At 39.1% G+C, this 25,270-nt stretch overlaps 1 protein-coding gene across 2 annotated transcripts in view; it reads right to left on the bottom strand.

The window, feature by feature from the left end:
- The window catches only part of CFAP69 (cilia and flagella associated protein 69), a 79,959-nt gene that overhangs the window by 15,005 nt on the left and 39,684 nt on the right, over window positions 1–25,270 (bottom strand). For both annotated transcript variants that reach the window (XM_003252387.2, XM_030822050.1), the window contains exons 14-17: window positions 22,185–22,303; window positions 20,232–20,350; window positions 4,664–4,745; window positions 579–771 (exon numbers count right to left, since the gene is read on the bottom strand). In XM_003252387.2, coding sequence (XP_003252435.1) covers window positions 579–771; window positions 4,664–4,745; window positions 20,232–20,350; window positions 22,185–22,303 — 513 coding nt within the window. The remainder of the gene's footprint in view (window positions 1–578; window positions 772–4,663; window positions 4,746–20,231; window positions 20,351–22,184; window positions 22,304–25,270) is intronic.

Here is a 25,270-nt window from a genome sequence, read left to right as displayed (position 1 = left end):
GGACTGTTGTCGGGTGGGGGGATGGGGGAGGGACAGCATTAGGAGATATACCTAATGCTAAATGATGAGTTAATGGGTACAGCACACCAACAGGGCACATGGATATATATGTAACAAACCTGCACATTGTGCACAAGTACCCTGAAACTTAAAGTATAATAATAATAAAAAAAATACAAAAATAAAATAAAAGGAAAAATGAACAGAAATGTATAAAATGCCAAAATATTATTTTGAAGCAATCTATTTACATCTCAATGAAATATTATCGAATCTATCTGTAAAAGCAGAAAACCCAAAGAAGCATCTTTAGGAACTACTTTAATTTTTTTTAGTTAAAGAATATAATTAAATACCATTTCCTAAAAATATTCTCTAAAAATATGAACCTACTACTAATTTACTTAGTTTTCTTCCAGTCACTTAGGATAGCAAATTTTTCAAACCCTTGTAAAAAAAAAAAAAAAAAAAAAACTTTAGAGAAAGGGGTGAAAGGCCTGATGCCTTCCTAATACCATTTAAAGATCTTTAAGAAAAATACATTAATTGCTTCTACTAACAATTATAAATATACTCACCAATGATCTTCCCATTTTTATCACGTTTTACTCCTAGTTCTTTTTCCTCCTTTCTCCATAATTTAATTAAAAGACTAGCAGCTGTCTGATCCTTCTTCCCTTGCCAAGCATTGACATGAGCTGCAGTTTTGGGATTATCACAAAATTCAACCATTATTCCAAGTATTAGATTACAGAATTTTTTTTGGTTCAACTTTAGCAAGGAAACAGAAAAGGAAAAAAGTTGCAATAAATATTAAGAATTATTGTCTTCAAAAAAAAAAGAGAGAAACACTTGTATTATCATTAAGTTTCTTCTAAACTCAGAGTCAGGAAAATCTTCTGTTAAAATGGACACCCATTGTAATCGCTATATTTTCAAACATTAGAAATTTAAAAGGATAAAAAGTTTTAATATAATTCTGAAGTCATTATAAACATATATTATGACCAAAATGTGACTGATGTGGTTGAGTTGGAAAAAGGAGATTTGCAAAAATAAGATGTTCATTTTAAGTGGCGAAGCTCAGTAGTGTTATACAGAGTTCTCGGTAATTACAGGATCTTTCCAATTTATATGCTTTATTAAGGCTTGTAAAGATTCATACTAACTGTAATCTCTTTGTTATTAAGAGAGTAACTGATGGTAACTGCAAATGACAATGACATATGAAAATAAAACAAGATGTAATTTGGTTTTGTGGCAATCATCATCCATAAAAGAGTATTTAAGGATTCAAAAAAATTCTATTATAAAGCATATTTCCTTTATTTTGCTACAAGTAGTTTTCAGCACACCAAAATTTAGGTATAGAAAATTCCATCCAGGTGGAAGGGTGGCGAATGTTCAAATTCATATGTGTGGTAGTGATTCTTGGAAAGAATTTGAGGTCCCCAAAGGTGTATTTTTGGGCAAATGAAACCATAAACTCCGACTGGCTTCTGCAGATGCCAAAGGGCTCTTTTTCAGCTAACCCTGGGAAGGCTCTGTGGGAGGGAGGTCGGAGCCAGCTGTTTCTCGATCGTTGATATATCTTTGGATTTTATTTGTACATTAATGATATTAACACTCCAGTCGGGGGTGGGGAGTCCCTGATGCTAGGGCTGGGGTGGGTGGAGTTTGAAGACTCTTGGGAAAGCCTCTCCTGGGGCCACTGTTGGGGGTGGGAGTGAGCCCACCACAGTGGCCACTGGCAGGCCCCCACTTCAGGCCCAAGTCCTGGGATGGGGGGAACAGTCACTGGGTCTCAGATTCGGAGACTGCTGTTTAGCTTACCTTTCTGCTAGGATTGGCTTCCCACAGAGGGCAGGGCCCATCCTAAGCAGCTTCCAAGTCCCACAAAGGTGGCTTGTGGGAGGATTTGGAAGGAGCTGCATTGTGGGCGGGGAGTGTGTGGGTTGAGGTCATACCAGCAAGTAGACTAGGAACTGAGCCCAGGAAAGGGGGATGTTTTCCTGGTGTTTGGATGGTCAGCTGGGAGTGTCCATCGTCAGGGGAAGATCAAACACAGGTGCAGTCAGCTGCCCAGGGCCTCTGGGTCACTTGCCTTGACTTGCAACTTGCTTTGAACATCACGATCAAAGCAGCAGGTTCTGTGGTCTCTCAAACTGATTTTTATTTGCCTCTCTGGCTGCAAGACTGCCTGGAACCACCTGAGGCCTATGCATCTGAACAAGTGGGTCTCTCCCATGGGCACCAGGAGTGGGTGCGAGCCAGCCCCGAGGATTCCCAGCACCCCACCTATGGTCTGGCCAGCATAGGCTTGCTAGTTCCTTCTTGGTCAGAGGCAGCTGCATGGAGGAGGGAGGCCAAGGGTTCGGTCTAAGCTGTGCCCTGCCACCTGGCAGGAGGCCTACTCACAGCCCAAGTCATGGAAACAGGCTGGAGCAGCCCAGGAGATGGGCCCAAGATGTTCTGGATCCCTTGGGTCCTAGTGTTATGTTCCAGTCTTCCCACCTGTGCTCAGGATGCATCCCTGGGATCCAGCCCCCAAGGAAGCTCCTGCTGGGATGGTGTCATCTATGAGTTTTGAACCAGTGTGGTATGGTCCTTGGGAGCCCAGCTCTGAGCTTGCCACACTGCTGAGAGCGCCCACTGTCCTGTCCAGAGTGTCAGTGGTCCTGACCCTTAATGTGGGCAGGGGCTGGGCAGGAGGGTGGGGTCTGCCGTGGGTTCAGAGGACCCTACCTCCTGGCTGGTTTACCTGCTGCTGCCCATTTTCTCTGGGTACTGCTGGCCAGAGGACTTTAGCTTACCCCTGAAGAGCCTGTCCATGTCATTTTCCTACTGCCATAGACACCCTAAGCCCAGGGCCCCTTGAGGCCCAGACTCAGCCTGCCCACTGGTGCCGGAGACGGAGTGGAGTGGGCCTAGATCCGAGGGATGCTACCTCTCCCTTTCCCACTTGAGGACCCTGGGGAGAGATGGGGGCGGGGAAAATGGAGGTATGAATTTGGGGTAAAAGGAAGTGAGATCTCCGCTTGCAGGGCAGGCTGACTTGACTCAGGCCCTGTGAGATAGAGGGCCAAGCCCGGCCCCGCCCACAGATCCCCTGTTCCTGTTGTATTCTGTTGTAAATCATTTGGCAAGACTATTTTAGTAACTGCTGCCTAACTTCCCTGTATTCTATTTGAGAGGCGCCTGTCTAGATAAAGTTGTCTTGAAATTAAAAAAAAAAAAAAGAAAAAAGAAAATTCCATCCAGAGCAATGGCCTCCATAATCTAATTCTTCTATGTGAAATACTTTTTGTTGATTAACTTTTACAGTATACTGTTATTTGAATATAGCAAAGGAAATATGTAAGCTTTTGTTTCAATTGCAAACATCATCAGTTTCCTTTTATAAAATGAAAGGATAATAATATTACCTGCAAAGGGTTATTATGAGTTATATGAGACTTGCTGGCACATAGTAAGCTCTCATTAACATTTAACCATTATTAGCAGTTATCATTACATACTTTATATTTCAGCAGAATGGTATTAAGCAAAACACTCAAGGAAATGAGTTTTTTTATTTCTCTACTTCAGGAGACAGGCAAATGTGAAAGATTGAAATTGATATAAAATTTTCATTAAATAATATTTGTAATTTGCAATTAATTTGGTTGAATCAGCATTAAAATACTCTAATATTCATAATAACAGTAAACACAGGAATAATGTTAGGCACTATATTTAATCCATAATATATATGTATGCATGCACACTTAGATGCACACACAGACATACAATCACTTATTTAATCCTTCCAACAATACAATAAGATATATAATGTTGTTATCTCTGTTTTACAGGTGAAGAAGTCGAAAAGAGAGAAATGAACTAACTTTCAGGGAGGTTAAGGGGCACAAATAATTTTAGCACTTTTGCTAAATCAAAGTGGGTTTGTTTTTCTGTTAATAAAATCAAGAATGGTGGCAATCATAGAATCACAGACAGGGAGCTGGCTAGAACTCTGTGTGAGAACCTCTCTCAAAGTTTTATTGAAACAAAATTGTATGTTTCCTCCCATATCATCCTGACTATGGATTCCAGTTAGAATTGAGGCTAGTAGGGGGCTACATTCTTCACAGCTGCTAGATGGCACTGTCTCTACTGGAAGGCCTAGCTTGCTCACATCTGCTCATTCTGCAAAACAATGGTCCATGGCTCACTAGACTTCACGTTACCTCCAAATAATACATAGTTCTTTAAAAATGCTCATCTTTGCTCCTTGTCTAATGTGGCCCTTATCTTTTAATATCAGGGGAAGAAACTAGAAGTTATTAATAAATGACTATGGGTTTTCATATGGTCGAGCTCTTCACAAACTGTTTCTTAGCAGGTTGATGGAGTACAAAGAAAAAACAAATTCTCTGTTCCCATGTATTTGAAAACATTGAAAAAACACTGGTAAAATGATTTTCCAACCAGAGGAATTTTCAGAGCCTTTAAAACATTGTGTTTTATGAATCTCTAGGAGCAATTTTGTTTAAGACCGTACCTTTGAACATGATTTGGGGCACATTTATTCATAGAATTGTGCTCTGTGGCATTCAGTTTGGAAAAGGTCTTTATTAGACATAGTTGTCTTTTGTCTTATGATTATTCTAGCCATACTTACTGCTAACAAATCCAAAAGGAGAAAAATGCCTTCCTTTTCAAGAAAATAATCCTCTGAAGGATAACATCCCAAAATACAGCACCTTAAATTAAAAGAAAGTTATTAATTTGACATTTATTGTTAAACTGAATTTGTACAGCTTTATTTTTATCAAAGCATTTTCAAAGAATATGTTTTCTTCATTTTCTTAAATCAAGTAGCTAATGTTTTTACCCAAAAAAGAATAGAACTTTGAAGAAACTTTACCAGTGTTGTTTAGTTTCAACGTTTTTAAAAACCAATATCCATTCTTTTTCATAACTGCCTATTTCTTTCCTACGAATAAAACATTCTCCTTTGCTTTCATGATATTAATTATTCTTAGTGATCATCTCTGGCTGGTCTCGTAACTTTTTTTGCAAGATATATCCATTAATTGTTGCTGTAAACCAAAAATAAAATTCTAAGCCCCCCAACCAACTGAACGAACCCTTCTCTCAGCCAAGGCATTCCCAAGTAAACTTGAAAAACTAGTTCAGGCCATGATGGGAAGGAGGCGTTGGACATGCCTCATTATACCTTCCTGCCTTTGGAATTCAGGCACAACTGACCAGTGAGTATTAACATTAAAACAGACATCTTAAGAATGAAAAAACAGGCTCTTCACAGCAATGAGATACCAAATTCCAACTTGACTCTGGTATAGCATCACATGACAGTAGGCTCTGAAAGAAATCAAAGTATTTTACCCCAAAATATATTCCTTTGACATATTTTTAAATGGTCCTGCAAAGCTGTCTCTTCTAGGGAAAATCTACATTCTATAGTGAATCCCCTCCCCTGTCCAAGTATTTTCCTGATCCAGGAGAGATTTAACTAAGTCCGGCACCTTTTAAGGTCTGATAAGAGACATTTACCAACTATTCTACATAATAAGAAACTTGGTCTCAACAATCCCTTATTTTAACCCAGATACTCCTTTCTATTGATCCCCAGTTTTTAGATAATAACTTACCCATTTCAACAGATAGCAATCAGGAAATTTTTGAATCTACCTCTGACCTGTAAACTCCTGCTTTGAGTTGCCTTTCCTTTCCGAATCAAACCAATGCACACTTTATGTGTACTGACTGATGTCTTATATTTCCATAAAACGTATAAAACCAAGCTGTAGCCCAACCACCTCGGGCACATTTCCTCAGGACCTCTTAAAACTGTGCCTCAGGCTGGGCGTGGTGGTCACGCCTATAATACCAGCACTCTGGGAGGCCGAGGGGGGTGGATCACCTGAGGTCAGGAGTTCGAGACCAGCCTGGTCAACATGGCAAAACGCAGTCTCTACTAAAAATACAAGAATCAGCCGGGCATGGTGGTGGGCACCTGTAATCCCAGTCATTCAGAAGCCTGAGGCAGGAGAATAGCTTGAACCCGGGAGGAGGAGGTTGCAGTGAGCTGAGATCACGCCACTGCACCCCAGGCTGGGTGACAGAATGAGACTCCGTCTAAAAAACAACAACAACAAAAACTGTGCCTCAGGCCTTGGTCAATTATATTGGGCTCAGAATGAAACTCTGTAAAATATTTACAGGCCTTGTCAACATTGCTATTTCAAGATGTTGGTGCACATCAAACACTGGATAATTATTGATTATATCTCATCTTTGCAGTTGAGATTATTTTGTCAGAGGTGTTTGAACGAGAGCAATTCCATCTTGAATAGGGGCCGGGTGAAATAAGGCTGAGACCTACTGGGCTGCATTTCCAGAAGGTTAAGGCTCTCTAAGTCAAAGGATGAGACAGGAGGTCAGCACAGATACAGGTTATTAAGGCCTTGCGGATAAAACAGGTTGCAGTAAAGGAGCTGGCTAAAACCCACCAAAACCAAGATGCTGACAAAAGTGACCTCTGGTCATCCTCACTGCTACACTCCCACCAGCACAATGACAGTTTACAAATGCCATGGCAACATGAGGATGTTACCCTATAAGGCCTATAAAGGGGAGGCATAAATAATCCACTCCATGTTTGGCATATCATCAAGAAATAACCATACAAACGAGCAACCAGCAGTCCTTAGGGCTGTTCTGATTTGGAGTAGCCATTCTTTTATTCCTTTACTTTCCTAATAAACTTGCTTTCACTTTACCCTGTGGACTCACCCTGAATTATTTTCTGCACCTGATCCAAGAACCTTCCCTTGGGGTCTAGATCAGGACCCCTTTCCTGTAACATCCTTCTGGCAACCACAGAAGGGATGATAGTGAGAAAACCCCTGACCCAAAGACTAATATTGGGTAAGTGTTGGGGTCTGGTAACATCTTTCTGGCAAGCCCAGAAGGGACAATACTGAAGAAAGCCCTCAGCCCCAAACCAAAGGAAAGAGACAACAGCACTGGTTGGCCGACCTTGGGTGAGTGGTGGGATACTCGGCTGAAGGATGGCATGGGGTTAGAGGTCAACTTAGGGGAGTTAGAGTCTCTCCTTAAGTCAAAGTGGGTTAAAAGCCCCTCTTATTAAAAAGCAAGGAAACTTGACTGACCCTGGGTTCGAAGGCCAATTTAGGAGGGCTAGAATCCCTTGTAAAATTTAGGGGGTTAGAGGCCCCTCTCAGTAAAGTCCCTTTTGGCTAAGAATGGGTTTGGCACTATGGGATGTTAATTGCTATTCTCTTTGGAATAGTCTGCCTTGCACTTTTTGCTTATGGTTATGGGTGAGAGGATTAGGCATATACAGGATTGTGGGACAAAGGAAGCTTTTTCCTCCCTAAAAGGTGAAACTTGAGAGCAAATGGGAATGCTGGAAAAGATCCCTTCTCGACTGAAAAGCGACTTGCTGAACTTTTGATTCAGTGTTGACACCAATGGGCATGTCTTTCTCTGGCCTCCCTGAGCACCTCACCTTCCCCACACTGCCGCAAGCAATGCTCCCTTCCCTTTTTCCCTTCCCTTCCCCTCTGTGCAAACCAGCTGAATGAATGGTAAAAATCACTGTCTCCTCTGTAAAGTTTTGATTAATGGGGGAAATGATTTGAAAGCCTAATCTTAACCTGTAGCCAAGATGGTGTACTTTGTCTTTCTGTATTGTTCTGTCATAAAGAGGGGTACCTTAGGAGAGAACATAGGGTTAGGACACCTTTAAGCCTGCTTTCAAGATGGCCCAGCAAACTGGTCAGTTACAAACTTTGCTGCAGGTCCCCCAAAAAACTAAAACTGGATGAGGTTTCCCTCTTGTCTTGTATGTCCTTGGGAGCTTGACCTTGTAACCTTGTGGCCATGCTTTCTCTTTTCACAATGGCGGCCCAGGTTCAGGGTTCAATTCCTGGCTTAGGGAAGGAGTCCTTCATCTTCTGCGTGTCTCCATATTTAAATGTATTATGTGTGTGATGTTTATATATGAAAGAGCTCTAATTAGTTTATTAATAATAAGAGCTTAAATCAAATATTTTTTCAGAAAAGTAAAAAGCAGAATGCCGTTTAGTTCATGTGACTTTAGTAATCTTTGGGAAATCAAGACAGTTTTAATAAAGATTATTGGTAAAACAAAAATATCTTCAAAAATGTAACATTTGGTGTAAATTATGCAGACCAGCTATCAGGTTTTCCAAATACTTTACAGTCATAAATGGCTTCTTTGACTTTTGAAAACTGTTCAATTTATTTAGGAGCATTAGATTGTAGGTAGGGCTGGGGACATGTGAAATTAGCCATGCCCCCTAGCTATGCACAGAAGGTTGTAAAGAAAACAGATGTTATATAAAAAACAATCTTGTATGGTAGATTCTTGTGCTAAAGTAAAACAACTCATTGTTTAAAAAGAGGGATGTTTAGGAAAAGTCAGAAAGTCTAAGCATGTCATAGTCTATGTAAGTCATGAAAGGATTAGTGAAACGGAATTTGTGCAAGAAATGTTGTACAATTTGAAGGTCATTAGGCCCCCTTAATGCTTCATAAAATGCCACTATGACTCTTACTGTAACTTGCCTGCTTTATGGCTAGGTAAGGCCTGGGACACATGGAATAAGACACTAGAAAGAGTCAGACCTTATCTGTACTTCTGTCTGGGTCCTCAGCTCCATGCCTAGTACATAATTAGAATGCTGAACTTACCAAGCTTTTTGCCAAAAGCAAAAGTTGCCAAGAGTTAACAGCCTAGCATGTATTTGAGACTACTAAAGAAACAGTTTTATATGTAAGGTGTATAAAGAAAGTGAAATGTGTTTTTGGCAAAAGATTATAAGAAGTCATGGGAATGTGGATTTTTTTTTTTCCTACATTAAAGGGTATTTTACAATTAGATAAGATAAAGCCGAAGGTTTAAGCAAGTTGGGGCAAGTTTGTGAAAAATTGTAAAAGAAATTCTGTGTGTGGCCATTTGCTAAAATTAAAGAGGTATTATTCAGTTTTTCTGTAAACTGAACATTGGCATAAATGACAACAGGTTTTTCTTGGAGCAAAATCCTGTTTATGATCTGCTCTTTAACAGAAATTGTAAAGGGTTATAAAAGGTTTATGAGAATCTTACCTTATGGTCAAACATTAAAATTGGGTAGACATGTCGAAAGGTTTTATTAAGAATTGAGTTTAAAATTAATAGTACACCAATGTAAAGGTAAAATTTGGCTTATTTGGTATAAACATCATACAGGAAGCATTGTCAAATGTGAAACAGTATTTAGCTTTCTTTGGGCTATATTTGCATAAATGTGTTATTGGTATGTGTTCCAAAATGAGGGAAATGCCTACAATTCTGATATGACTTAGTATAGGTCACTAATACTTATAATTGCTACATAAAATCGTTGTATGCCACTGAGATAACTAAATTGCTGTGTCAATCGTGTTTTTGACTGTGTGATGTTTTGTCATCCACAAACAATTGTTTTGTTTTGATCCTCTTCAAAACGTCGTTTATAGTCAGCTATAGAACAGGTATTCTTAAATGCAGGTTTCTGATAACTTTGGAGATTGTGACCTCTGAATAGAGGAAAAAATCTTTCAGAACTCTCATAGAGAGCTGAAATGTTCATGAATATTAAACAGAAATTAATTTTGTGGACTAAACTAATAGAAGTCTAAAATAGTCTTTTTAACTTGTTGCTTAAAACATTGCTGATCCGGGGTGGAGCCAAGATGGCCGAATAGGAACAGCTCCGGTCTCCAGCTCCCAGCCCCAGCGACACAGAAGACGGGTGATTTCTGCATTTCTGCTTGAGGTACTGGTTTCATCTCACTAGGGAGTGCCTAACAGTGGGTGCAGGACAGTCGGTGAAGCGCACTGTGCGCGAGCCGAAGCAGGGCGAGGCACTGCCTCACTTGGGAAGTGCAAGGGGTCAGGGAGTTCCCTTTCCTAGTCAAAGAAAGGGGAAACAGACGGCACCTGGAATATCGGGTCAGTCCCATCCTAATACTGCGCTTTTCCAACGGGCCTGGAAAACGGCACACTAGGAGATTGTGTCCCGCACCTGGCTCGGAGGGTCCTATGCCCACGGAGTCTCGCTAATTGCTAGCACAGCAGTCTGAGATCAAGCTGCGAGGCGGCAGCGAGGCTGGGGGAGGGGCGCCCGCCATTGCCCAGGCTTGCTTAGGTAAACAAAGCAGCCAGGAAGCTCGAACTGGGTGGAGCCCACCACAGCTCAAGGAGGCCTGCCTGCCTCTGTAGGCTCCACCTCTGGGGGCAGGGCACAGACAAACAAAAACTCTGCAAGAACTTCCACAGACTTAAATGTCCCTGTCTGACTGACAGCTTTGAAGAGAGTAGTGGTTCTCCCAGCACGCAGCTGGAGATCTGAGAACGGTCAGACTGCCTCCTAAAGTGGGTCCCTCACCCCGAGCAGCCTAACTGGGAGGCACCCCCCCAGTAGGGACAGACTGACACCTCATTCAACCCGGTACTTCTCTGAGACAAAACTTTCAGAGGAACTATCAGACAGCTGAATTTGTGGTCTCACGAAAATCCGCTGCTCTGCAGCCACCGCTGCTGACACCCAGCCAAACAGGGTCTGGAGTGCACCTCTAGTAAACTCCAACAGACCTGCAGCTGAGGGTCCTGTCTGGTAGAAGGAAAACTAACAAACAGAAAGGACATCCACACCAAAAACCCATCTGTACATCACCATCATCAAAGACAAAAAGTAGATAAAACCACAAAGATGGGGAAAAAACAGACCAAAAAAACTGGAAACTCTAAAAAACAGAGCACCTCTCCTCCTCCAAAGGAACGCAGTTCCTCACCAGCAACGGAACAAAGCTGGATGGAAGATGACTTTGATGAGTTGAGAGAAGAAGGCTTCAGACGATCAAACTACTCTGAGCTACGAGAGGAAATTCAAAACAACAGCAAAGAAGTTAAAAACTTTGAAAAAAAATTAGAATGGATAACTAGAATAACCAATGGAGAGAAGGGCTTCAAGGAGTTGATGGAGCTGAAAGCCAAGTTTCGAGAACTACGCGAAGATTGCAGAAGCCTCAGTAGCAGATGCGATCAACTGGAAGAAAGGGTATCGCTGATGGAAGATGAAATGAATGAAATGAAGAGAGAAGGGAAGTTTAGAGAAAAAAGGATAAAAAGAAATGAACAAAGCCTCCAAGAAATTTGGGACTATGTGAAAAGACCAAACCTACGTCTGATTGGTGTACCTGAAAATGATGGGGAGAATGGAACCAAGTTGGAAAACACTCTGCAAGATATTATCCAGGAGAACTTCCCCAATCTAGCAAGGCAGGCCAGCATTCAGATTCAGGAAATACAGAGAACGCCACAAAGATACTCCTCGAGAAGGGCAACTCCAAGACACATTATTGTCAGATTCACCAAAGTTGAAATGAAAGAAAAAATGTTAAGGGCAGCCAGAGAGAAAGGTCGGGTTACCCACAAAGGGAAGCCCATCAGACTAACAGCTGATCTCTCAGCAGAAACTCTACAAGCCAGAAGAGAGTGGGGGCCGATATTCAACATTCTTAAAGAAAAGAATTTTCAACCCAGAATCTCCTATCCCGCCAAACTAAGCTTCATAAGTGAAGGAGAAATAAAACACTTTACAGACAAGCAAATGCTGAGTGATTTTGTCACCACCAGGCCTGCCCTAAAAGAGCTCCTGAAGGAAGCACTAAACATGGAAAGGAACAACCGGTACCAGCCACTGCAAAAACATGCCAAATTGTAAATACCATCGAGACTAGGAAGAAACTATAGCAACTAACGAGCAAAATAACCAACTAACATCATAATGACAGGATCGGATTCACACATAACAATATTAACGTTAAATGTAAATGGGCTAAATGCTCCAATCAAAAGACACAGACTGGCAAACTGGATAAGGAGTCAGGACCCATCAGTGTGCTGTATTCAGGAAACCCATCTCACGTGCAGAGACACACATAGACTCAAAATAAAGGGATGGAGGAAGATCTATCAAGCAACTGGAAAACAAAAAAAGGCAGGGGTTGCAATCCTAGTCTCTGATAAAATAGACTTTAAACCAACAAAGATCAAAAGAGACAAAGAAGGCCATTACATAATGGTAAAGGGATCAATTCAACAAGAAGAGCTAACTATCCTAAATATATATGCACCCAACACAGGAGCACCCAGATTCATAAAGCAAGTCCTGAGTGACCTACAAAGGGACTTAAACTCCCACACAATAATAATGGGAGATTTTAACACCCCACTGTCAGCATTAGACAGATCAACGAGACAGAAAGTTAACAAGGATATCCAGGAATTGAACTCAGCTCTACATAAAGTGGACCTAATAGACATCTACAGAACTCTCCACCCCAAGTCAACAGAATATACATTTTTTTCAGCACCACACCACACCTATTCCAAAATTGACCACATAGTTGGAAGTAAAGCTCTCCTCAGCAAATGTAAAAGAACAGAAATTATAACAAACTGTCTCTCAGACCACAGTGCAATCAAACTAGAACTCAGGATTAAGAAACTCACTCAAAACCGCTCTACTACATGGAAACTGAACAACCTGCTCCTGAATGATATTGGGTACATAATGAAATGAAGGCAGAAATAAAGATGTTCTTTGAAACCAACGAGAACAAAGACACAACATACCAGAATCTCTGGGACACATTCAAAGCAGTGTGTAGAGGGAAATTTATAGCACTAAATGCTCACAAGAGAAAGCAGGAAAGATCCAAAATTGACTCCCTAACATCACAATTAAAAGAACTAGAAAAGCAAGAGCAAACACATTCAAAAGCTAGCAGAAGGCTAGAAATAACTAAAATCAGAGCAGAACTGAAGGAAATAGAGACACAAAAAACCCTTCAAAAAATTAATGAATCCAGGAGCTGGTTTTTTGAAAAGATCAACAAAATTGATGGACCGCTAGCAAGACGAATAAAGAAGAAAAGAGAGAAGAATCAAATAGATGCAATAAAAAACGAAAAAGGGGATATCACCACCGATCCCACAGAAATACAATCTACCATCAGAGAATACTACAAACACCTCTATGCAAATAAACTAGAAAATCTAGAAGAAATGGATAAATTCCTCGACAAATACACCCTCCCAAGACTAAACCAGGAAGAAGTTGAATCTCTGAATAGACCAATAACAGGTTCTGAAATTGTGGCAATAATCAATAGCTTACCAACCAAAAAGAGTCCAGGACCTGATGGATTCACAGCTGAATTCTACCAGAGGTACAAGGAGGAACTGGTACCATTCCTTCTGAAACTATTCCAATCGATAGAAAAAGAGGGAATCCTCCCTAACACATTTTATGAAGCCAGCATCGTCCTGATACCAAAACCTGGCAGAGACATAACCAAAAAAGAGAATTTCAGACCAATATCCTTGATGAACATTGATGCAAAAATCCTCAATAAAATACTGGCAAACCGAATCCAGCAGCACATCAAAAAGCTTATCCACCATGATCAAGTGGGCTTCATCCCTGGGATGCAAGGCTGGTTCAACATACGCAAATCAATAAATGTAATCCAGCATATAAACAGAACCAAAGACAAAAACCACATGATTATCTCAATAGATGCAGAAAAGGCCTTTGACAAAATTCAACAACCCTTCATGCTAAAAACTCTCAATAAATTAGGTATTGATGGGACGTATCTGAAAATAATAAGAGCTATCTATGACAAACCCACAGCCAATATCATACTGAATGGGCAAAAACTGGAAGCATTCCCTCTGAAAACTGGCACAAGACAGGGATGCCCTCTCTCACCGCTCCTGTTCAACATAGTGCTGGAAGTTCTGGCCAGAGCAATCAGGCAGGAGAAGGAAATAAAAGGTATTCAATTAGGAAAAGAGGAAGTCAAATTGTCCCTGTTTGCAGATGACATGATTGTATATCTAGAAAACCCCATTGTCTCAGCCCAAAATCTCCTTAAGCTGATTAGCAACTTCAGCGAAGTCTCAGGATACAAAATTAATGTACAAAAATCACAAGCATTCTTGTACACCAATAACAGACAAACAGAGAGCCAAATGATGAGTGAACTCCCATTCACAATTGCTTCAAAGAGAATAAAATACCTAGGAATCCAACTTACAAGGGATCTGAAGGACCTCTTCAAGGAGAACTACAAACCACTGCTCAATGAAATAAAAGAGGATACAAACAAATGGAAGAACATTCCATGCTCATGGGTTGGAAGAATCAATATCATGAAAATGGCCATACTGCCCAAGGTAATTTATAGATTCAATGCCATCCCCATCAAGCTACCAATGACTTTCTTCACAGAATTGGAAAAAAACTACTTTAAAGTTCATATGGAACCAAAAAAGAGCCCGCATCGCCAAGTCAATCCTAAGCCAAAAGAACAAAGCTGGAGGCATCACGCTACCTGACTTTAAACTATACTACAAGGCTACAGTAACCAAAACAGCATGGTACTGGTACCAAACAGAGACATAGATCAATGGAACAGAACAGAGCCCTCAGAAATGATGCCGCATAGCTACAACTATCTGATCTTTGACAAACCTGACAAAAACAAGAAATGGGGAAAGGATTCCCTATTTAATAAATGGTGCTGGGAAAACTGGCTAGCCATATGTAGAAAGCTGAAACTGGATCCCTTCCTTACACCTTATACAAAAATTAATTCAAGATGGATTAAAGACTTATATGTTAGACCTAAAACCATTAAAATCCTACAAGAAAACCTAGGCAATACCATTCAGGACATAGGCGTGGGCAAGGACTTCATGTCTAAAACACCAAAAGCAATGGCAACAAAAGCCAAAATCGACAAATGGGATCTCATTAAACTAAAGAGCTTCTGCACAGCAAAAGAAACTATCATCAGAATGAACAGGCAACCTACAGAATGGGAGAAAATTTTTGCAACCTACTCATCTGACAAAGGGCTAATATCCAGAATCTACAATGAACTCAAACAAATTTACAAGAAAAAAACAAACAACCCCATCAAAAAGTGGGCAGAGGACATGAACAGACACTTCTCAAAAGAAGACATTTATGCAGCCAGAAAACACATGAAGAAATGCTCATCATCACTGGCCATCAGAGAAATGCAAATCAAAACCACAGTGAGATACCATCTCACACCAGTTAGAATGGCCATCATTAAAAAATCAGGAAACAACAGGTGCTGGAGAGGATGTGGAGAAATAGGAACACTTTTACACTGTTGGTGGGACTGTAAACTAGTTCAACCATTGTGGAAGTCAGTGTGGCGATTCCTCAGGGATCTAGAACTAGAAATACCATTTGACCCAGCCATCCCATTACTGGGTATATACCCAAAGGACTATAAATCATGCTGCTATAAAGACACATGCACACGTATGTTTATTGCGGCACTATTCACAATAGCAAAGAGTTGGAACCAACCCAAATGTCCAACAACGATAGACTGGATTAAGAAACTGTGGCACATATACACCATGGAATACTATGCAGCCATAAAAAATGATGAGTTCGTGTCCTTTGTAGGGACATGGATGAAACTGGAAAACATCATTCTCAGTAAACTATCGCAAGGACAAAAAACCAAACACCGCATGTTCTCTCTCATAGGTGGGAATTGAACAATGAGAACTCATGGACACAGGAAGGGGAACATCACACTCCGGGGACTGTTGTGGGGTGGGGGGAGGGGGGAGGGACAGCATTAGGAGATACACCTAATGCTAAATGACGAGTTAATGGGTGCAGGAAATCAACATGGCACATGGATACATATGTAACAAACCTGCACATTGTGCACATGTACCCTAAAACCCTAAAGTATAATAAAAAACAAACAAACAAACAAAAAAAAAAACAAAAAACATTGCTGATCCTTTTTTCCCCCCCAGAATCAAGACAACTCATCTTTGGAGCTATTTACAGCTTCTAACAATTGGGTAAAGTATGCTCGTGTGAACAAAATTTGGAGCATATTTGCTTTTTTCTACCCAATTTCTCCAGAATTTGACAACTATTTGTGAGTATTCTTAATTTATGGCAATATAAATTAATAAATCAGGTATTTGCAACAGGAAGTATAATAAGAATCTGTTTTCTTTTGCAACAGAACACAATTGGAGACACTGATTATTTTACTAAGGCTTTGACTGGAATGGTGCGCTTTGGGGAATCAGACTTGATGTGTAAAGCCAATAAAAGTCCTTTGGGAAAACATGGTACTTTGTCTACACAGTCTCTGTATAGGGTTCCTGGCCTGTGGTAAGTAAAGAATGTCACTTCCTGACAGGCCCAGGAGCCCCAAATTATCTTGGGACCTCAAGAGAAGAAAAATTTACCAAACTCTTAGGTATGTGAGGGTACAAACCCATGGCTGGGCTTGGCTTTAAAAAAGTCTTACCTGAGATTCCTTAAGGAACAGAGTTCCATCAAAGCCAATTCAAATAGCCCATATGGCAAATAATTATTCACTGCACTTTATACAAATAATCAGGCCAAGTATAATAAAGCAAATTGGTCTTACTAGAATTTGTCTTTAGGATAAATGGGAAACTGGAGAGAGAAATATGTTTCAGGAACTATAGTACACCTGTTGTTAGATTCTAGTCTCATCAAGTTTGTTTCTGCAATTTAGGCTAACGCTGCTCATTCCTGGGAACCAACCAATGATCTCTGACTGCTGCTCAGAAGAATCAAGAGGGCTAGGTAATGTGAAAACCAGAATTGATATTCTATTCAATTTTATCAATATTAATCAATAATTAATATTCAATTGTTACTCTTTCAGATATCACCTTCTGTCAGAACTCAAGAGTTAAGAATGACCCTCGACATACCGATGCTTTCTGACTGAGTTCCCCTGTACCCTGAACACAAGAGACCCTAATAGATAGGCAGGAATATCATCACCCCTCTTTAGCCTAAAGATGTTACAGAAGACAGATCTTCATTCCTCTGCAACCCTAAGGATTAAGGCTTCTCTTATAAAAGGGATGGAGAAAATGTCAGATGCATTTGAACCAGGGCAACTCCATCTTGAATAGGGGCTGAGTAAAATGAAGCTGAGACCTGCTGTGCTGCATTCCCAGATGGTTACAGCATTCTAAGTCACAGGATGAGATAGGAGGTCGCAAAAGATACAGGTCATGAAGACCTTGGGGATAAAACAGGTTGCAGTGAATAAGCCAGTTAAAACTCACCAAAACCAACATGCTGACACAAGTGACCTCTGCTTGTCCTCACTGCTACACTCCCATCAGTGCAACAACAGTTTACAAATGCCATGGCAACATCAGGAAGTTACCTTATATGTTCTATAAAGGGGAGGCATAAATAATCCACCCCGTGTTTGGCATATCATCAAGAAATAACCATACAAATGGGAAACCAGCAGCCCTCAGGGCTGCTCTGATTATGGAGTAGCCATTCTTTTATTCCTTTACTTTCCTAATTAACTTGCTTTCACTTTATCCTTTGGACTCACCCTGAATTCTTTCCTGTGTGTGATCCAAGAACCCTCTCTTTCAGTCTGGATCAGGACCCCTTTCCTGTAACAATTTGCTAAAGTGCCTGCTTTGGTTTGTGCAGCTCACATGGAATCAGGGTTTAAAGCTGCTGCTGGGGCTACTTGCACTCTTCTTCCTGATAGGGAATGTGGACTGAACAAGCTATCACTGGTGGTAGCAACAGATACTATTCTCAGTTCCTGCCAGAAATTGCAAGCCTGCTGTGGTCACTTTCCTGTGTCCCCTTTCTAAACATAGCTCCCTTTTTAAAAAAAAAAAAAAAAAAAAAGAAAAGACATTGTTTCTACTGCCTGTTTCATCATGGTGCATACTCAGGAGGAGTAGGATAGAGGCTGGTATATAAAATGCCATCAGCTTTGCTCCTCCCATTCAGGTGGTCCCAGGTTTTACCCCTGGGGTGGCCAGAGATTTGGGCAAACATTATTCTGGGTGTGCCTGTGAAGGTGTTTCTGGAAGTAATTAATATTTTAATCAGTAAACCGAATAAAGTAGCCTGCCCTTACTAATGTGGGTGGGCCTTATGCAAGCAACTGAAGATCTAAACAGAATGTAAAGGCTGAGTAAGAGGGAACTCCTCTGCCTGACTGCTGAGCTGGGACTCAGGCTTTCAGACTCAAATGGAAATATTTGCTCTTCTTGGGCTTCAAGCATCCAGCTTTCAGATTGGCACTCAGAACACTGGGTTTTCTGGTCCTTAGGCCTTCAGTCTCAGACTGGAACTACACCATTGGTACTCCTGGGTATTCCACTTGTTGACAGTAGTTCCTGGGACTTTTCAGCCTTTATAATTGTGTGAGCCAATTCCTTATAATAAATCTCAATGTCTCTTTCTTTATGTTTTTTTCCTACTGGTTCTGTCTCTCTAGGGAATTTTGACTAATGTAATATCCAAATGCAAGGGGTCAGCAAAAGCTAAGACAATCTTAATGGGGAAGGAAAAAGTAGAAAGTCTTACTCTACCAGATGTCTAATTAAAAAGACCTAATTATTAAAATAGCACATTACAGAAGGATAGACAAAAGACCAGTAGAACAGCACAGAAAGCCTAGAAATAGATCCAAATATATATGAACATTTGATTTGTACAAAGAAGGTACTGCAAAGCAGTGGGTAAAGGATGGTTTATCCAAAAACAGCATTGAATTACATCCATACAAAAAAAGTAAAACTTGTACCTCACCTTACACCATACATACAAATCAATTCCAGGTAGATTGTAGGTCTAAATGTAAAGGGCAAAACAATAAGGCTTCTAGAAGAAACATAGGCAGTGATCTTCATGACTATGGGGTAAGGAAAGACTGTTTAAACAGGGCACTAAAAGTACTGACCATAAAAAAAGACTGGTAAATTGGACCACACTGAAATTAAGACTATTGGTTCAACAAAAAGAGAGTGAAGAGAGTGAAAATGTAAGCCTCAGAGTGGCAGAATATATTTGACAAACATATAACAGAAAAAGGCTCATATCCAGGACATATAAAGAACTCTAAAAAACAATAGGTAATTCAGTAGAAAAGTGAGCAAGAGACTTGAGTAGGGATTTCACACAAAAAAGGCTATTTAAATGGCAAATGAACTCACTAGCAATCAGGAATATGAAAATTAAAACTACAAAGAGACACTGGCACAAGTCCACAAGAATGGCTGCAATGAAAGACACAACGCAATGTGTTGGTAAGGGTGTGGAAAAAGGAGAAAACACCACACTACTGGGAAAGGTGTAATTGATGTAAGTACTTTGGAAAATTTTTTGGTATTATCTCCTAAAGCTGAACAGACATAAAAATGCCCAAATCTGGGCATTTTTACATCTAGGTGTATACTGTACAGAAATATCTATGATGTTTAATAAAATATATGCACACAAATTTTTTTTATAAGCCTAGGCTAATTTGTGTTTGAGTCTTAGTTTTTAACAAAATGTTTAACAAGTAAAAACAATGTAATTTTTTAAAAAACAGAAGAAACTTTTAGAATAAAAATATAAAGAAAGAAAATATTTTTGTATGGCTATACAATGTGTTTGTATTTTAAGCTAAATGTTATTACAAAAGAGCCAAAAACTTAAAGAAAATGAAAACATTTATAAAGTAAAAAAAATTTACAGTAATCTAAGGTTAATTTATTGAGAAAAGAAAAATATTTTAAAAGTAAGTTTAGTGTAATCTAAATGTAGAGTGTTGATAAAGTCTACAGTAATGTATAATAAGGTCCTAGGCCTTCACATTCATTCACCATTCCCTCACTGACTCACTCACAGCAACTGGTACTGCAAGCTCCATTTATAAGTGCCCTATACAAGTGTACACATTTTTTTTATCTTTTATTCTGTAGTCTTACTGTACCTTTTTTAATGTTTAGGTATGTTTAGATACACAATACTTACCATTGTGTTATAATTGCCTACAATCTTCAGTAGAGTAACATGACATAGAGTTTGTAGCCTTTAGGCTATACCATCTAGCCTAAGTGTGTAGTATGCTATACCATCTGTTTGTGTAACTACATCCTATAATGTTTGCATAAGACAAAATTGCCTAAGGAAACATTTCTCAGAATGTATCCTCACTGTTGTAAAGTGATGCATGACTGCTGTGAGTCTACCTAATTTGATTATAGCAATACTCACCAAATGCTGTCCAATGTACTAAAAAGCAGTACATTATAGCCTAAGCCACTCTGTAACTTCCTGGGGTCTGTTTTCATCACATGAAGAACTATATCTACTCCTTCAGTTCCGAAAATTTCCTGTTTAAGATATTTGTTTTAAATTATTTCTTGAAATAAATAAATAATTCCTCCCTTTCCTACTTTATCGGTCCCCTAATATTGCTTTTTTTTACCAGAGAAATACAGCAACATTGTTAGAAAAATACTATTTTTACTGCAATTTAAAAAACTGTACTTACTTGTTCTCAGGAATTTAAAACAAATTATTATAAAATTAATCATTTTAAGAGGGGGCATCAATCAACATGCCAGCTTAATAATATCCCTTGATATTTTTTGTTTTATTCCCTTTCTCCTAAAAAAAGTCATAAAACTTGCACCTTGATTTTCTTCAATATTATAATCAATGCAGTCTAGCATTATGTCAGATCAATTCTTAGATAGTAAGAACTATCAAGCAAGATTTTCTAATGACCCCAAGGGAGAAATAAGATATAAATGTAGTTAAAACATTTAATAATTTATGTGAAGTTTTAACCACTTAATATTTTTCTCTTACTAATTACCCTTCTCATTGCCTTGCTGTTCAGTTCTGGTTCCCAGTAAGCAAGATTATGATTATTTTTCCAGAGGAGCCCAGGCACAGGGTGGTAGAATACAATGAGAAGTTGCATCAAAGCTTGGAGCTAAACAGGCATTCACTTAAAATCTATCTATTGAAACCATCATTTTTTGTTTTTATCTTTCCAATTCCATCCCTTGCTATTTAACATTTAAATTATCAGTCTCTGAGACTCAGAGTTCACTATGGAGCTAAAAAAGATAAAAGGGGATTAAGATCTCATTCTAACTTTTGGCTTTAGGTTTGAACCCAATTCAAACCCCAAACAACATTTAAAATGGTACAGCCCACTCTGGAAAACTGTTTGGCAGTTTCTTATAAAGATACATCTACTTTGTGATACATTAATTCCAACTGTAGATATTTACCCAAGAGAAATGAAGGCATTATACCCACTAGTACAAGACTAGTACAAGAATATTCACTGAAGCTTTATTCATTATAGCTGTAAATAAAAACAACCCAAGTGCCTATCAATAGGGGAACAGATGAACACATTTTGGTATATTCACACAATGGAATACTATTTAGCAATAAAAAGAAATGAATTATTGATACATGCAATGACACGGATATATTTCTTTCTTTAATTTTTTTTTTTTTTTTTTCAGATGGAGTTTCGCTGTGTCACCTAGACTGGAGTGCAGTGGTGAGATCTGGGCTCACTGTAACCTCCTAGATTCAAGCAATTCTCGTGCCTCAGCCTCCTGAGTAACTGAGATTACAGGCGCACACCACAACACCTGGCTAATTTTTGTATTTTTAGTAGATACGAGGTTTCACCATGTTGGCCAGGCTGGTCTCGAACTCCTGACCTCAGGCAATCCATCTGCCTCAGCCTCCCAAAGTGCTGAGATTACAGGCCTGAGCCACCGTGCCCGGCCAACATGGATATATTTCTAAAATATGATGCTGGGTGACAGAATCCAGACATAAAAGAGTAAATACTGTGCGATTCCATTCATATAAACTTAAAGAATAGGCAAAACCAACCTATAGGAATAGAAAACAGAACAGTAGTTTGTCTAGAAGCGAGTGGGGGCATGGCTTCTAATGAGATGAGGAAATTTTATAGAGATAGAAATATTCTCTGTTTTAATTGGGCGTATTAGTTAAATGGGTGTATACTGTTGTATATTCTGTACCCTTTACTTTATATAATTATGCTCTAATTATTAACAAAAATATTAAATTTTCACAAAATTAAATACAATTATAGAGACTTCCAAAAATAGTTCATAGTGTTAGGTGACTGGGAGACCTGAACAAAACTTTCATAGGCATACATACCTTCCTTTGAATGTGATTCTCACAAAGACCAGATAGGATAAGTAATATATCAGACTGGATTTCCAAAAGAATGGCTTCTTCCTTTTCATTAGGCTTGCTTATTATATTTTTAAAGATTCCTGGTATGAAAACGTTTAAAGAATGTATAGTTATTGGACACTACTTTTATTTTGATCAATTACTGTTTGGAAATCTCTTCTAAAAAGTTTATTTGGCTAGAGAAACTTCTATTTTATTATTTATTTTTATTTGTTATAAAGAGACAGGGTCTTATTATGTTGCCCAGGCTAATCTTGAATTCCTCGGCTCAAGTAATCCTCCTGTATTGGCCTCGCAAAGCGTTGGGATTACAGGCATGCACCACCATGCCCAGCCTAGAAAAACTATTTTAGAAGAGAGTATTTTCATTGCATAGTAACCTAGAGGCTGCAAAATGAAGATGATAAATGAATTCCTGGAGCTTTCAATACAATCAGTAGCCCCACCTACATATATAGAACTTCTCAATGTAATCCATAGCCTCACATATATAGAAATTCTAGTTCAGAATTAATAGTATGTCATTAAAGGATGCCCCAATAACCTGAAACTTTGCTCAGCAAACTGTGTTTAAAAATATGCAGAGTTTCATGAGGTAGGAAATGAGTGCCTTTGCAAATATATGACCAAATTTCCTGACTGTGGTTTGCCTAATCTCTTCCTCTCCTCATGGTTAACAGGGTCAATTCTAAGCAAAGGTGGCAGATCTCTTTAGGTGTGTTTTCTATTCCTGTTATTGCTTTCTGCATCTTTCCTTTATGTCTAACTGAAGGTGTTTTAAACAACTTTAGGTAACAGTATTCCATATCCTTTAAAATCCCTCTTTTGCTTCTAATTGAAATTGAAAAGGACTGAAGATGGCTACTAACACTGATGAAATGATATTCATGATACACTTTTGCCTCAAAAAGGATTTTTTTAAGCTTTAAATAAAGAAAAAAAGTCACTTTTTCTCTGTTAAAGGGGTAACTCGCATTAGTGGGAAAGTATGGAGCTATGTTCCAAAGTAGAAGGGCCACGGAAATCATAGCCTATCTCCATAACTGGCCCTGAGTGACTACTCTAGGTCCCATTAGGATGAATTACAGGTGGGGGATCAGACCCTAAGAGAGGCTAGATGGGCCTGCTGGAGGCCCAGTGCTGGGGTATGCCATGGATAGAGGGGCCTATATCGCTTTATCAGGAACTTCTTCTGGGAATCCAGTTTGACTGGCCATAGGTCTGCTTCTTCTTTCTAGATCATCTCATTCTTCTTCCTACCTGGGTGCAGGCAGAAACTTTCCCTGCTGCCTGTAACACATAGTATAATGCTCATATTTCTGTACCCTTCAACTCCTTGCCTTTATTCTCTCCTTGTTATAGATCATTCTATTTCTCCCAGATTCTTCTTCCTAAAACATAACATTGTACGTATAACCTCACTAATCAAAACACTTTGAGGCTCTCCATGCCTTAAAAGGATGAAGTTCGAACTACTGTCAATCACTCAAAACTCATTCCATCTTGGCCTCTGATTATACAATTAACCTATCTTGTGTTATTTATCTTCATAAAACTTTGGCTCCTCTTAAACTAGTTCTGAACACATCACCATGCATATTTCAGGACCATGTCTCTCTGTTCATGGTATTTCCTTGCTTGAAGGCCTTCTCTTCTTTTCCACCTCTAAACTACCCTTACCTCACAGAAAACTACCCAAGCCTCTTAGTTTCTGTAACATTTACGCTGTACTACTCATTAAGTGTCTAATTGATGACGTGTAGGCTAACACATGCTATCTTTCTATGATATATGTAGTTTCTATTTTCTCATTAAGGAAAAGGTCCTCAGTGTCCTGCTCTATATGTGTTTGTAACCCCAGTGTCTACATAGGAAGTATATAAACATTTATATTTTATTTCAATAGTTTTGGGGGAATAGGTGGTTTTTGGTTACATGGATAAGTTCTTTATTGGTGGTTTCTGAGATTTTGGTGCACCTGTCACCAAGCAGTGTACACTGTACCCAGGAAGTGTATAAACATTTACATTTAAAATCTAGTTACTACTTATTAAGCACGTTACTACTACAAAGCCATGTTAGACTCAATAAGACAAGGTCCCTGCCTCTAAGAACTTAACATAAAGATCAGCTTCTTTCCAGTTAAAGGGAAAAGGTTCTAAGAAGAAAAAAAACATTGCTATTTGTTTTCCCTTTTCTCTACCCTATTCCCTAGTGCAGGTAGGATTAAGAGATCTTCCTAGACATATGAAAGATTACATTTCCTGGATTTCCTCTAGTTAGACTGAGTTTTGTGCAACAGAATGTGCACAGGAATGATAAAATGTACTTTCAGGTTTGTTCATCCCAAACAAACTGGGCAAAAAGGTAAATGTTTTCACCTAGCTCCTTTTCAATATACTTCGATTTCCTGCTATTTCCTATATTATTATTATTGAAGAGCACCACTCCACTCCACTAATGATGGAAGAGTAACCACCTTAATTTAACAAGTAGAAGATTTTTTGAGTAGGCATTTATAATTAATTGACATCTAGCAGATTATATAATTGACTAGTGAAGCAATCACTGAATATGAATGACTGAAATAGCTCTTTTCAAAGTCAAGGAAAGGTATGATCTAGAGAATTATTTATTTTTTAAATAACAAAAGGCAAGGCAGCTTTTGTTTAGGGGTTCTGAATTTTACGCTGAGTTTACGTGTATTTATTTTAGGAGATACTCATTAAGTGTCTAATTGATGACGTATAGGGTAACACATGCTATCTTTCTATGATATCCATAATTTCCATTTTCTCATCTAGCATAGTCAAGTGTAAGTTAAAAGTCAAGGATATTGTGATATTTCATATCAGAGAAGAAACTCCCCTGTACATTTCTGTAAATACCAACGTATCAATGTTCTGTTATGACACATGCATTGGAACATGCCATGTTATCCTGTTTTAAAATAGCTCCAAAAGGCTTGGTCAAAAGTGGTGACCTTTATTACTAAAAGAATAAAACATAACAATAGCCCATTCTAAAAAAAGATAAAGATAATCCTA

The sequence above is a fragment of the Nomascus leucogenys genome, chromosome 11 (genome assembly GCF_006542625.1).
Source record: "Nomascus leucogenys isolate Asia chromosome 11, Asia_NLE_v1, whole genome shotgun sequence".
Taxonomy (NCBI): domain Eukaryota; kingdom Metazoa; phylum Chordata; class Mammalia; order Primates; family Hylobatidae; genus Nomascus; species Nomascus leucogenys.
Note: the sequence above shows the minus strand (reverse complement) of the source record. Positions and strands in the feature narration are given on the sequence as shown.